Source organism: Primulina tabacum, chromosome 14, assembly GCF_025594145.1.
Source record: "Primulina tabacum isolate GXHZ01 chromosome 14, ASM2559414v2, whole genome shotgun sequence".
NCBI classification, from domain to species: Eukaryota; Viridiplantae; Streptophyta; class Magnoliopsida; order Lamiales; family Gesneriaceae; genus Primulina; species Primulina tabacum.
The window spans coordinates 29394659-29408112 of NC_134563.1; the positions used below are offsets into that span (position 1 = coordinate 29394659).

Below are 13454 nucleotides of genomic sequence, written 5' to 3' on the forward strand. Positions count from 1 at the left end.
AATTGGGTCCCATTCCTTCGATTATAGCCAAACACGATCACTCCGGCGGGAATACAACCCTTTCCTATTTTTGAATTTCAAATCTATTCAACCGGATTCCTTTATTGAATACTACAAAACAATCATTTTTGTATTATATGATTTATAAGTTGAAAAGCCAATAAAACTCACCAAAAATATCTAAATCAAGTACGGAAATTTTCGGTCATTGGAGTTACGTAAATCAAGTATGAGTAAGATTTTTCATGCGTTGTCGTATCCGTGTTTCGGCTGTCATATTTCATTGGTTTTTTTTTTTCAAAATATTTTTATGATCTATTATTTTCAGGTTAAGCACTTTATGAATTCCAACATATCAGTATCAAATTTTGAAATTTTAAAATGATTATTATTTTTGTTCTGGTCTTCCGAAAACAATATATCTGAGTTCTCATGATAAATATATATTGATTATATTGTTATTAATGTGATAAAAAAAACTTAATTGTGTATTTGAGGTGATAGTTATTTATCATAATATAATTTAAAATAAATTTATTTTTTTGAAAAATTAAAATAATCTTGAAAATAAAAATCATACTTAATTGGATTTATTAATGATAAATAGACTTAAAAGAAGTGTATGAATTTGCTATTTTATAAACAGTTCATGAACCAATTAAATCATTTACGCAAATTCATATATCAATTTGTTAATTTATCAATAGTTTGTGTACGAAAATGAATATTATTTTATTAATTATCCAAAAATATAATACAAGTTGTTTTTGGAATAATTATGGTACTATTAAAATTTTAAAATGTTCGCGTAATTAAATATATTGAAATATTGCATTTTATTTTTAAAAATAATTTCATATTTACAGTCGAAAAATTTAAAATCAATTAATTTGAAAATCGTTTAAAAAAATAGAGTAGGTCTCTTGTGAGATGGTCTCACGAATTTTTATCTTAGCATAAAAAATAGTATATTTTTCATGGATAACCCAAATAAGAGATCCGTCTCACAAAATACAACCCGTGAGACCGTCTCATACAAGTTTTTGCCAAGAAAATATAACCAAATGATATATTCACCTAATTTTGTATCATTTATACTTCTTTCAAAATTTAACATCAAAACACAATCGAATGCAAAATGCATACTCCAATTTAACATATGAAAAAAATATATCAGTAAATACATTTAAATGATAATTATTACAGCTAATTAATATTATTTTTTGTATCGGCAAATTGCCATATTATTATTATTATTATTATTATTATTTTATAATCCATAAACAATTGTCGTGATTTATTTGCATATTATTATTATTATTATATAATCCAAAAAAAATGTCGTGATTTATCAGCATATCTATTCTATTTTATTAAAATTGAGGACATGATAATAATAACTTAGAAAAGACACCAATTTTTCCACTTTACTCTTACATGATACTAATATTATATTTTTGTTTTTTATTTTAAATTTCAATCCATATTTTTATTTTTATTTTTTTATTTCAATAATTCAAATATTAATTTAATTATTTCATAATTTATCAAATCTCACTTCAATCAATCACGTGAACAAAAGTATCATATGCACAGTAACTAAGTAATAAAATTATGCATCCGTTTTCTATTAAAACCTGTCTCTCTATGCGTCGTTTTCCATTCTCCACTTTCATAAATTGAACAAACCTTCTCCTGCTCTTTTTTAGATTTTTTAGGATTTGGAGCTTTCTTATATGCAGTGGTTTTCTCAAATGGGTGCTTCAGGTAAATGGGTTAAAGCATTGGTAGGACTCAAGAAGCCTGCAAAAGATGACTATTATGTAAGATGAAGAACCCAGAGAGCGTTTTTCCTGGTTATTTTCTTGTTTTTAGTTCAAATTTGATCGTCCTATTTCACTTCATTCATAATCTTTATGTTGAATGTTTTGAAGGAAAAGTTGGGGGAGAAGAGCAGAAAATGGAGGTTATGGAGGAAGAGTTCTTTGGGGGATTTTGGTGTGAAAATTTTTAGAAGAAATGGGAGATTGATTGGTGGAACAGAGTGTTCATTAGATTCTGTGTCATTGAATAATAATAACGATGCATTCACTTCCGCAGTGGCTGCTGTTGTGAGAGCTCCTCCTAAGAATTTTAAAGCTGTGAAGCAAGAATGGGCGGTGATGAGAATCCAAACTGCATTTCGTGGCTTTTTGGTCGGTCTTCTCTTTTTCATGGTTTTAGTTTAATTCTTCATGCCTTGAGTTGAAGTTGAATGAAAGATTATGATATGTGTTTATTACTTTGATATTATGGGGTTGGAAAATGAGTCATTTCAAATTTTGAATTGACAGTACTAGTTGGTGTATCAAGTTGGTAAATTTTTGGCTCAAGATTTTGTGATTTGTGCTTATTTTGTTCGAAACTCTGACCTTTTTGGGTTCAAAAAGGATTCATTTGAATTGAGTTTGAATTTTTTATGCCTCCAGTGCATTTGAATTGAAAATTAAAGCTTTCTTTAGAAAATGCTCAAGATTTATATTTAGTAAAAAACTTTTCGGCTGACATTTTGATCATCTTTTGATGTTGAAGGCATTCTTTTTTCCCACGTCGTAATCTTTTCTTGAACTATCGTTCTCGATATAAAGTTTCCAAATAACAAGTTATTCTGGATTGACACCCGCAATCTTGAATTAGTCAATTGATTTCTTATTGTTGAGTGAACCTTTTTAGGCAAGAAGAGCTTTAAGGGCATTGAAAGGATTGGTGAGACTTCAAGCCATAGTTAGAGGCCGACAGGTCCGAAAACAAGCTGCTGTAACTCTTAGGTGCATGCAAGCTCTTGTTCGAGTTCAAGCTCGAATCAGAGCTCGTAATGTACGTATGTCAGTTGAGGGATTGGCTGTGCAGATGATGCTGGATGAGCGGCGCAGCAAAGATGATATCTTGATCAAACAGGCTGAGGTAGCATTCTTTGAAATATATATATATATATTTTTAAATTTTTCATCCCGCATCAATTAGTTTTACACCAAAAGGAACAAATGCGAATTAGTTGTTCATTGAACCAATGGTATGGTGTAGAGTTCTAGGTAAATATTAGTAGAGGCCATCCTCCATTGTAGGAAGAAATCAATGGGGGCTTTCTGACTATTAATTGGTTTTTTAATTGGATTTTTTCAGGATGGGTGGTGTGAAAGTAGAGGAACTCTTGAGGAGATTAAGGCAAGGATACAAATGAGGCAAGAGGGAGCTTTCAAGAGAGAAAGGGCAATTGCATACTCTCTCGCTCAAAAGGTATCTGTTGGCGAAAGAGTTGGATTAATCTTTGTTCTCTTTTTTGTAAGCGCAAACCGCACGAGGGCGAGAGACGACTCAAATACTTTTTCATTCAAATGAATATATTGTGTATGGAGGTCTGTATCGAATGGTTATGTGTATTTCGTTTCGCCTTCGGGAGTTCATTATTTTCTTCATTTTTTCAGCAGAAGTCGAGCCAAAGCATCGACTCTCGGAAGAAACTCGATAAAAATAGCTGGGGTTGGAGCTGGCTAGAACGTTGGATGGCTGCAAAACCTTGGGAAACCAGGCTAATGGAGCAATCCAACATGAATGCTTCTTCTAAAACTCCCCTTTCCAAAACGTTGATAGATTCCACCCAAAGAAATATTCATCCAAGATCAGCCGAACCAACTTCAGTAAAAGTCAGGAAAAACAATATCAGTACTAGAATATCAGCGAAGCCGCCACCCTTATTTGGACAAGCTGCTAATCATTCATCTTCCAGCCCGAGTTCTGATTTTAGGCATGAGGAGAGCTCGACTTCATCGTCCATTTTCACTACAATTTCAAGAAACAATGTTATTTTAGGTAGAGCAGAAGATAGCAGCAGCAACAACAACAGCAACAACAGGAAACGAAGCTATATGAACTTGACGGAGGCGACCAAGGCAAAGCAAAAGATCAACAGGGTTAAAAAACAATCCATGGAAGAATTTCAGTTTCTTCCAAAGTCAGCGGCTCATCGAAAGTTGAGTGATGACAGATCGTGGGTTTAAGGACTAATGTTTTCTTCTTGAATTTGCAACAGCTTGTTGTTATGATTTGATTTGGATATCTGGTTTGTGTAAATTTGTTAGTTCATATTTTGAAAATCAGTTGATTGCTTTTGAAGTTCAGTTTTTAGTGGTTGAGATCTTCAATTTTATCTTTGAATTTGATCTATCAATGAAATAATTTTTACCCACTCCAAGAGCGTCAGAGCATCCATATCCTAAAAGAAAACTTTGCATCAGTTATTCTATCCGTTGCTTAAATTTAGATGTTATATACGGTAGTCTCCACTGCACCCAGTTATTATAAATAATTGATATATATTTTAATTTGATATACAATAATGTATAATTTTTAAATTTTAATTTGATATTTTAAATATTCAAACACATAATTTAATTATATTATCAATCAAGTTTACAAATAGATGTCAAATTTTTTATTTCATTTTAATTTTTAATATAATTTTTAAATATGTACATGAATTTTAAAAATTTTATTTAACTAAACTACTAAAGGAACAACATAATTTTTTACTAAACACTTAAACACATAGTTGAAAAACAAACACATAGAACAGCTTGAATAAAAATATAATAAAAGATGAACAAACTGCGATAAAACTCATTTTGATCTTTTTTATTTTTCGTTTGTCGAAAATCGTCATTTTTCTATTTGGACAGCCAAATTAGTCATTGATCTTTTGTGAAGTTGTTCATTTCAATATCTGCCATAATCTCCGTGTTAAAAACTAACGGAGTGCGAGTCGTGTGCAAGACCCAACTCTCCTAAAATCTTCCCATACACGAGGGCTGATGCCCATTTCCCCCAAATTGAAGAAACTGAGCTCGAACACAACTAAGTCGAAGTACAACATAGCAAAGTCGAAAGCGAAATCGTTTTTATTTAGTTTATTGATTATCATTTGAAGTAATAAATTTTGAGCAAACATATTATAGTTATGAGAAAAAATGGGCTTATTCCTTTGATCAAACGGATTACAAAATATATATGTATCGAAAAACTTCTTATATTATGGAGAAAAAAGGCAGTGTTAGTGACCCTATCTAATTTTTTTTTTTTTTTTTTTTTGCTTTTGTGATATTAGCGAATAAAAAACTGAAATTATTTTTTCCGTTTGGTTAATACTTTCTGTTATCTATTATTTTTTTTTACAGTAGATAAACTATTTTCTGCATGAACATATATGTTGAATATACCGTGAAGTTGGTATTATAGTATTTTCACGTACGTAACATGCAAATGATATATATTTTTGTTAATTCCTTTTATGCCCCTAAATTTTGTATAACTGGGCGGATCTGAGCCCACACCTAAAAAAATCCTAGCACTATCAGAAGTCCAAGCCCACAGACCCTAGCCCTATCAGGAGTCCAAGCTCATGATCCCTAACACTGTCATGAGTCCAACCTCACAAGGGGGTAGGGAAACCCGAGCCCATCAAAGGGTCGGGAGTCCTGAGCCCCGACGCAAGTAAAGGATATGGAGATATTATCATGGACAGATAAGGGCCCCGAAATCTGGGATTCGGGCAAATCTAGTAAGGATAATGCAAGAGTCCTATCCATTGTCATGATAGAGTTCTACTGTTTGGACTCTCCTAGCCCAGTTAGGACTCTTTCTCGGCAGGAATCCTACTCCAGCAAGGTAACTAAATTCTCTCTATAAATATCAGGTATATTGAAACGTCTACTACTTAAAATACTGCTATAAATTTTTTTTTTTTGCAAACTAAATCTCGAAATACATTTAAACGTATGCATGCAATAACAGCTGTCAATCACACATTTTAAAATGAAAGAAATCAATTACCAGTAAAAATACTACAGTTTAAAAATGACAAATCATCAAACCCTTGATTGTCATTTAAAAATAACTCAAAGGTGAAACCTGCAAAGTCTTGTATCCATCAACATATAAAAACGAAAGTGTATAAAATATGCATGATTACTCCTAACTCAATAACATAATGTGCGGAAAATATGGTTCTCGAGTTAGCGTGCGCACATCCAGCCCCGCTTACTCAGTTTTCGGCGCCTCCAGTCTCCATATCAATATGCTCACCTGCACCAATCACAACTAGTGAGTCTAAAGACTCAACACACCTGAACCGTGATAGCAAGTACATATATATAACATGCAACAGTGAAAAGTACTGTAATTAACATATATCTCATTATCTTAAAAATGTAAGCATAAACATGACATGTCAAAGCATAAACGTGCCCATAACACATCATGTCAACATATATGTGTTCAGTTTTCTTTATTTGAATTTCGTTCATTAGTTATGACTTTCGTATCAGCTCTAGTCGATGGATTCATCTACGTATAACCGCGATACTCGGCAGTGGGGATATCAGTGACAGTATTACCCATCTACTGATCTTTGGCCTTACATGTTCGTGTTCGTATTAGTCACAGCCAACTCCCTTCCTTCAAAATATATCATCATATTCATCACTTGTAAAATCATGCATATACGTAAATTTCTTCAAACAAAGTATGCAACGTATTTTTCTTATTTCCATAAAAATTCATGTTCGTGATAACATATACATTTAAAACACGTCGATTTTAGTGCTCAGGTCGCTGCCAGGATCGCTAACTTGACCCGGGTGTAAAATGATCATTTTGCCCTTGTAAACCCTATTTGACCGTTTTACCTCTAGAGCTCAAAATTTCGACCAGAAGCAACCAAACTCCTTAAAACACCTAAAAAATTACCTATAACCATTTCTTAGACGTAAAATCGAGTCTATGCATTAATTTTTATCATTCATTTTAAAACTTGAACCGGAGTCCCGGTTTTAACCTGAATTAACCCGAAACTCAACCAAAAATTTTCCAAATTAAATCATGGCTTAAACACACATGACCAGCCCTTAAACCACATAGTTCAGACCGCCTAAGTCCCTCAAAACCAACAGGATAGCGGCTGAAAATGCTACACATGGCGGTCGAAACCCTAACTAGTTCATAAGCTCTAATTCTCGGCCCTAGCCCTAAGCCACCAAGGCCAGGCCTAACCACCCAACCTCCTACTATGGTCTGGCCCATGAGTACCTACCTAGACCAGCCGACGCGAGTCCGACACGCAGGAACGCAACAAGATCCCCATGCGACTTGCCCCCCTAAATCGCAGCCCTGACCCTTGCGACCAACATCCCTTGGGCCACCCAGGGTTCGAATAAGACCCACCAGGACCAGAACCAATGCATGGAGTGCGTCCATACATCGCCGCCCCTTCACCCTAACCAACCAAAGTCCCAAACTCCACAACTACACAATCCTAACGTTCCTCTCCCACAACACCGAGCCCAGTACTGACCTAGTGATTAGACACCTTCCCAAACTGCTGCAAATCGAGCCTCTAATGACGAGAACCTGGCAGCCCTCCAATCCAAGCAAAAACCGTGAGAAGCAAGTGAAGTAGACTCATAATTTTCATGTAAAAAACATGTAAATTCGATGCATAACGACATATAGATAAAATATCATGTAAAAACGTACACTATACATATCGTAGTGCGATTGATGAGAAAAAGAGGGTATAGGACGTGCCCTAATGCAAAAACATATGCACAACGATGACCAACGGAGCGAGGAACAAATACTAGAGGACGAGACGACGTTTCTTTCTAGTTTTTCTAGCAAAAAAGTGGACCAAAAGTTGCTGGAAAATTTCGAAGAGCTGCTGAACGAAGGAGGGGGCGGCCGAAATATGGAGGTGGTGAGTTTAGGGTTTGGGAGGGTAGGTTTTAATTATAATATAATTAATATAATGAGCCCTAATAAAATAATGAGGTTAAGTAGGATTTTAGGCCTATTATGAATTAAAACAGTCACATTAAGCTCAAAAACACTCCCGTAAAATATTTCTTTTAGGTACATTTTTGAAAATATTGCACAAACCCTCAAAAAATCCTTCGACTTGTTAAAATTTGTATACCAGTTAAAATATGACTCGATGAGTAAAAATATCCTACAAAATCCCATTTTTGAAAATCTCACATATAATCATCATATATTAAATAATTAAAAATAATTATTTAATAAAAATATTTTTCCCTAATTGTACCCGGTTTCTTTTTCTTGTTCGAGTGTGAAACACTACTAAAAGCCCTATAGCATGTCATCTTAATGAAACAAGAAATAAAACACATATTCATGTCATGATCATGCATTTAATGCATAAAAATAATTAAACACATATTTTAGTAAAAACCATAGATTGCATGTAGTCATGTTACGTAGCTCGAATTTTCTAGATCTTACATATATGCTACGGTTTTACACATTCACATTCTCCAGCTCACTGAACACTAGCATATTTCACGCTTAAATTTGTTCACCGCACTGACTTAAGCATCAGAGTGATTACGCTGAAAAACTCTCCAACACCCCCTATGTTAGAGTAGATGCCCTGCAAGCCAACGGTTGGCTAGGGAATTTATTGACTCAAGTGTAATAAAAAATCTTTATTTTAATATAATTTAACTTTTTATGGTCTTGTTTTACTTTATCTGTATACCCATGCAATCAGCATAGATAAAGTCCTTGATTATACTTTAATACAAACGAATCGTAATTCGATGTTGAAACTCATTTGTAAACACTGTATAATCTAAATTTGTTCCTAGTCGATTCAGCCGCCTAAAACATTGATAAAGGTCGCTTGAGCTCGAGACTAGCATATGTGATGTTGTGTACCACATTCTTTTGTAAGGGAATAGAGATGTCCAAACATGCAGATGGGTAGTCATATGATGATTATATCGAAAAACCCTCCCTCGGACTTTCCAAGTGGTTATTATTCATCGAGATTATAAGTCTGTGGTTATGATTGTACATCATTAGTCCTTACGACCCGGGACAACACTGAGACTCTATATGCTAGGGTTGTGCTTTGACTCGTTTACGGGCTCCATGAGAGTCATCAGGTGGCGAGATTGGGTACAGTTACGACACATATAGGAGCCATTGCATTGTAGTTGGGGATTCACCGCTCACCTACGGGTGTGGATATCCTATGAGATGAAGGGACCGTACTGTACGCTAATCATAATCGACTCGTTCTTGCAGGCACTATCAGTGATACCTAGGGAATCATGGGGCGATGCTACTAGACGCTCTTACCATGGTTCGGTGGGTTTAAGGAGAAATATGATTTCTGACATTCTCATGATCAATTGTTGATACATAGAATGGGGCAAATAAGTGTAAGCCCGAATAAAGGATTATGTCCTGAATCACAAGGAGTTGTGAACCCACGGTTAGTTGTATCCCTGAACCATTGAGGATCACACAAGCACTTGATCGTTTGTTCTCATTGAGAGAATAAATTCAAGGAGTTGAATTTATATTATGATATAGTAAATTCAAGGAGTTGAATTTATGATAATTAAATTTTGAGAGAATAAATTCAAGGAGTTGAATTTATATTATGATATAGTAAATTCAAGGAATTGAATTTATGATAATTAAATTTTGAGAAAATAAATTCAAGGAGTTGAATTTATGAGATAGTAAATTCAAGAAGTTGAATTTATGAAATTTGGAGAGAGTAAATTCAAGGAGTTGAATTTTTAAAATTTGAGAATTTAATTTATTAAACTCAAAAATTAATTTGTTAAATATTAAATTTTGGAGGTGATAAATTCAAGGAGCTAATTTATAATTTAAATATTAAATTCAAATGTTGAATTTATAAGGGATTTAAATTAAATGTAATGAGTATATGTATAATGGGTTTGTAGGAGTACAAGACCTACATACATATTATTATGGTTCTTAATTGAACTTTAAAAGATTAATTAATTAATTAAACTAGTTGGACTAGAATAATTAATTAATTAATTAAGGTCATTAAGTATTTAATTTAATTAATGGGCCCTAAGCTTATATATATATATATATATCTGTATTAGGCTTAGGGTTAAAAACAATTCCAATAATAATTTTTGAAAAACCCTAGCCACCAATCTCTTTGTGTTTTTCGAAAATTCCTCCCCTTCTCTTCTCCAAAATTTCGGCCATCACCTTGATTAACTTCAAGGATTTTTGAGCCGTATCTCGTTTTAGTTAATCTCTACGCAAAACTTATTTCAAATATTCTAGTGCTATTTGGAAGATGAACAAACAATCTAGTCGTGGACTTGATAGGAGGATTAAAGAAAGGAGATTCGAGAAAAGTTCGTAGGGAATTCATCAAGAGCTATATCCGCTAACCCCGGAATAGTTGGAGTCGTGTGAATCTTTCACCAAAGGTAAAAAAGTTTAACTCCGTATGAATTTTTAATTATAAAACCATATGAGTGTCCAAATACATCTTGAATGTCAAGATCTAAATTTTTAAAACTTCCGCTGCGTTTTGGGCACGAGAAAACCGAAATCCAACAGTGGTATCAGAGCCAAGGTTTTTCTAAATTGTATGGTTTTTATATTTAATAATTTGTTTCTAATCACACAAGAAATTTTTTTAGAAAATTGATGCACCATAAAAATTTATTTTTCCAGAAATCAAAAAAAAAAATTTCAGATCTGCCCGGAACTGTTCCGGGCAGACCGTGCGCGCAGAAGCTGCACGGAGAGTACGCGCAGCGTTCGTGGTGCGCGCGAAGGAGCTGCGCGGTCTGCACGCCGCGTGCCGGCGACTGCCCGAAACGTTCAGGCAGTGCGCGGGCAACGCGGGCGGCTGCCCGGGAGTGTCTCGAGAACCGTGCTAGGTATTGAGCTTGAATTGTTTGGGCCTATGGTGCGATTTTATGATTTTTTCAAAACTTTGGATTAAATTTATATTTTATGAAAATTATTTTGATTTATCTTTTGAAAAATTAATTTTTGAAAAATTAATAATTTTCTTGTGAAATAAATAATTAGAATATGATTTTATTTATTTATGATAAAAATGAGTTTACAAGAAATCAATTATTATTGAATTAATTGAAAATTAAATAAATGTGTTTATTTAATTTATTAAATTCTTTAATAATTGTGGTGGTTAGTGATCAAATTATTAGATATATGATTTATCAGTTAATTAAATTTGTTTAATTAATTGATGTTTATATTTGATATTAAATACATGAAGGATGATCGAGAGCTTTGACCAATGTGTTAGGTGTATGTTAGGATATTTTACTGTTTTAATCATTTTGTTATTATTTGATATTATTAAAGTGGGCCTGGTTTATGGCACGTTCTCACCCCATGAGATGTATCCCTTATGTGCCATGACTATTTAAATGTAATTATTAGAAATAGTGGGAGATCAAGACTGGAAGATGGTGGGCCCGATGCAAAGATGAAGACATGTAAAATATTGGAAGCTTTTCTAATAAGTTGCATTTGCATCCATGCATTCACCTAGGTTTTGGACCTGGATCTATGTCTGGCTCACATGGATCTAATAGTGTTGCGATCGATCATCCTTATTTATTGTTGAATGTCATATTATGATATATATGTGATATATAGTAGTATTCATGTATGTATATTATTAAATAATATAGTTGCATAAATCCGGCAAACATACAAACTCGTGGCACACGATTTTAAATTAAAATGATGAGACAATTTTAAAATTAAAATACCTCATTTTGAATAATATTCAAAATTTATATCAAACCACAAAAGTAAAAATTAAAAGAGTTTAATTTTTTCTTGCCTTCCATCAACCGGGGTTGCATGTTGATCGCTACCCGCGGACAGTGTCTAGCTCATATTATTGGGGAGGCCTGGACGCCGGAAAGCTGTGATTTCCACCGGACATATGATGTGAATTGAGTGGAACTCCCATGACTTCGGCTCGTATTATTGGGGGAACTCATGGCGACCGTCCACTACAATTCAATATTAATGGGTCGGTTTGACACGCGAAAATAAATGGCGTCATAATATTGGATCCTTATTAAACGTGAGTCAAAACACGCAGAGGTTGCATAGGGATGCAATTGGATTCTACCTTTTAGAAATTATAATTGGCTGATATGATTCGGGATTATAATTGGCTAATTGGACTCTACGTGCCCACTAAAGAAATACGATTTCCTTTTTTCATCAGAGGATGGTGGAAATGTCAAAATAGTGGGAGGGAAATTTATAAAATGAAATCAATATTTTATCTCTTAAAATTGTTTTAAAATAATCAGCGACCATTATTCTGTTTCCATATCAGTATATTTTCTATTTCGTCACGTAATCCATTTTTGTTATTAACAAGCTAACCGAATCTAATTTTCAAGGCTGGTTGAGAAAATTGTTCTGAATTCGGAGAAAATGGCGTACACACTAATGTCAGTCATGCTGAACTGACAAAGCATGCAAGATGGTAGGACCATAGTATGCAAGCTAAAGTGTAACATGCTCGCTTTTATGTAAAATGAACTGTAGAGACAGTTTGAGGAAATGATGAATGATGCTGACATTCGAATGCACATACAAGAGTTGCATGGTGCATGAAACTCATAAAATGATGCACACCACTTTCAAGGAGCTCATGACTACACGAATGCAAGATGGGGTTTTCGCCCATGAGCGTGGATGTGGTGGGCCTGGAATACGCGATTCCTAACGAGTTAATTGATGACATCAATTTATTGTCATTCTCTTCCTCATTTGACGGGTTTATAATGAAATTCAATTTGAATCAGATAGATGATAGCCTTGAAGAGCTAGTCAATACGCTTATGACTTATGATATCACCATAAAACAGGAAAATGTTGTTTTTTTAATGGGCCTCTCATTAGGACGAAAAGTGGCTAACAAGGTAAGAGAAAGAAATGTTCTACCCATCACAAGAAAAATAAACCCAATAAGAGGCAAACTTCGAAGGATACTTAAAGGGCCCACAAAGCCTGGTAAGTCAGAACATATTTGTTTCACTGCAAGAAGAATGGACATAAGAAATTATCAGGGCCAGAAATGTTTTGGAAATGATAAGTGAATGTCCAAAGTAAACATGATTTCAACAAGAAACAAAAAAAAGTTAGATGATCCAAATCCCGCACAAATATGGCATGCTAGACTAGGTCACAATTTCCAAAGAAGGATGCACAAAATAGTGGGAGAAGACATGTTTGACTTGTCAGGGATAAATTCTCTACCTATTTGTAAGTCTTGTCTAAAAGAAAAAATGACCAGGACTTCTTTCAATGGAAACGTGGAACGTGCGCATGGTCTATTGGATTTGATCCACACAGACATTTATGGCCCGCTAAGTGTTAGCACAAAATATGGGCATCCTACTTTATTACCTTTACTGATAACCATTCGAGGTATGTGTATGTTTATTTGATGAAACACAAATCTGAAGCATTTGAAAAGTTCAAAGAATTCAGATCTGAAGTAGAAAAACAGCTAGAAATGAGTATTAAGACACTTCGATCTGATCGAGATA

The 13454-nt window shown here is 34.0% G+C and overlaps 1 protein-coding gene across 3 annotated transcripts; it reads left to right on the forward strand.

Moving 5' to 3' along the window:
• Positions 1 to 1648: 1648 nt before the first annotated feature.
• LOC142524696 (protein IQ-DOMAIN 6-like) lies at positions 1649 to 4157 on the forward strand. Of its 3 annotated transcripts, none has more exons than XM_075628757.1 (5): positions 1649 to 1823; positions 1935 to 2195; positions 2713 to 2943; positions 3163 to 3282; positions 3468 to 4157. In XM_075628757.1, the coding sequence occupies exons 1-5, from the start codon at positions 1737 to 1739 to the stop codon at positions 4035 to 4037; spliced, it is 1269 nt and encodes a 422-aa protein (XP_075484872.1). In that variant the 5' UTR covers positions 1649 to 1736; the 3' UTR covers positions 4038 to 4157. The 3 variants fall into 3 exon arrangements, with proteins under 3 accessions (XP_075484872.1, XP_075484873.1, XP_075484874.1); XM_075628758.1 differs by having other exon boundaries at positions 3163 to 3276; positions 3465 to 4157; XM_075628759.1 differs by having other exon boundaries at positions 3163 to 3276.
• The last annotated feature ends 9297 nt before the right edge of the window (positions 4158 to 13454 follow it).

Bases quoted from the DNA above. Each gene is read 5' to 3' on its own strand.
- LOC142524696 (XM_075628757.1), top strand. From the start codon at position 1,737: ATGCAGTGGTTTTCTCAAATGGGTGCTTCAGGTAAATGGGTTAAAGCA. The intron at 2,944-3,162 runs GTAGCATTCTTT...GGATTTTTTCAG, and splicing joins TCTTGATCAAACAGGCTGAG to GATGGGTGGTGTGAAAGTAG. The intron at 3,283-3,467 runs GTTGGCGAAAGA...TTTTTTCAGCAG, and splicing joins CTCTCGCTCAAAAGGTATCT to AAGTCGAGCCAAAGCATCGA.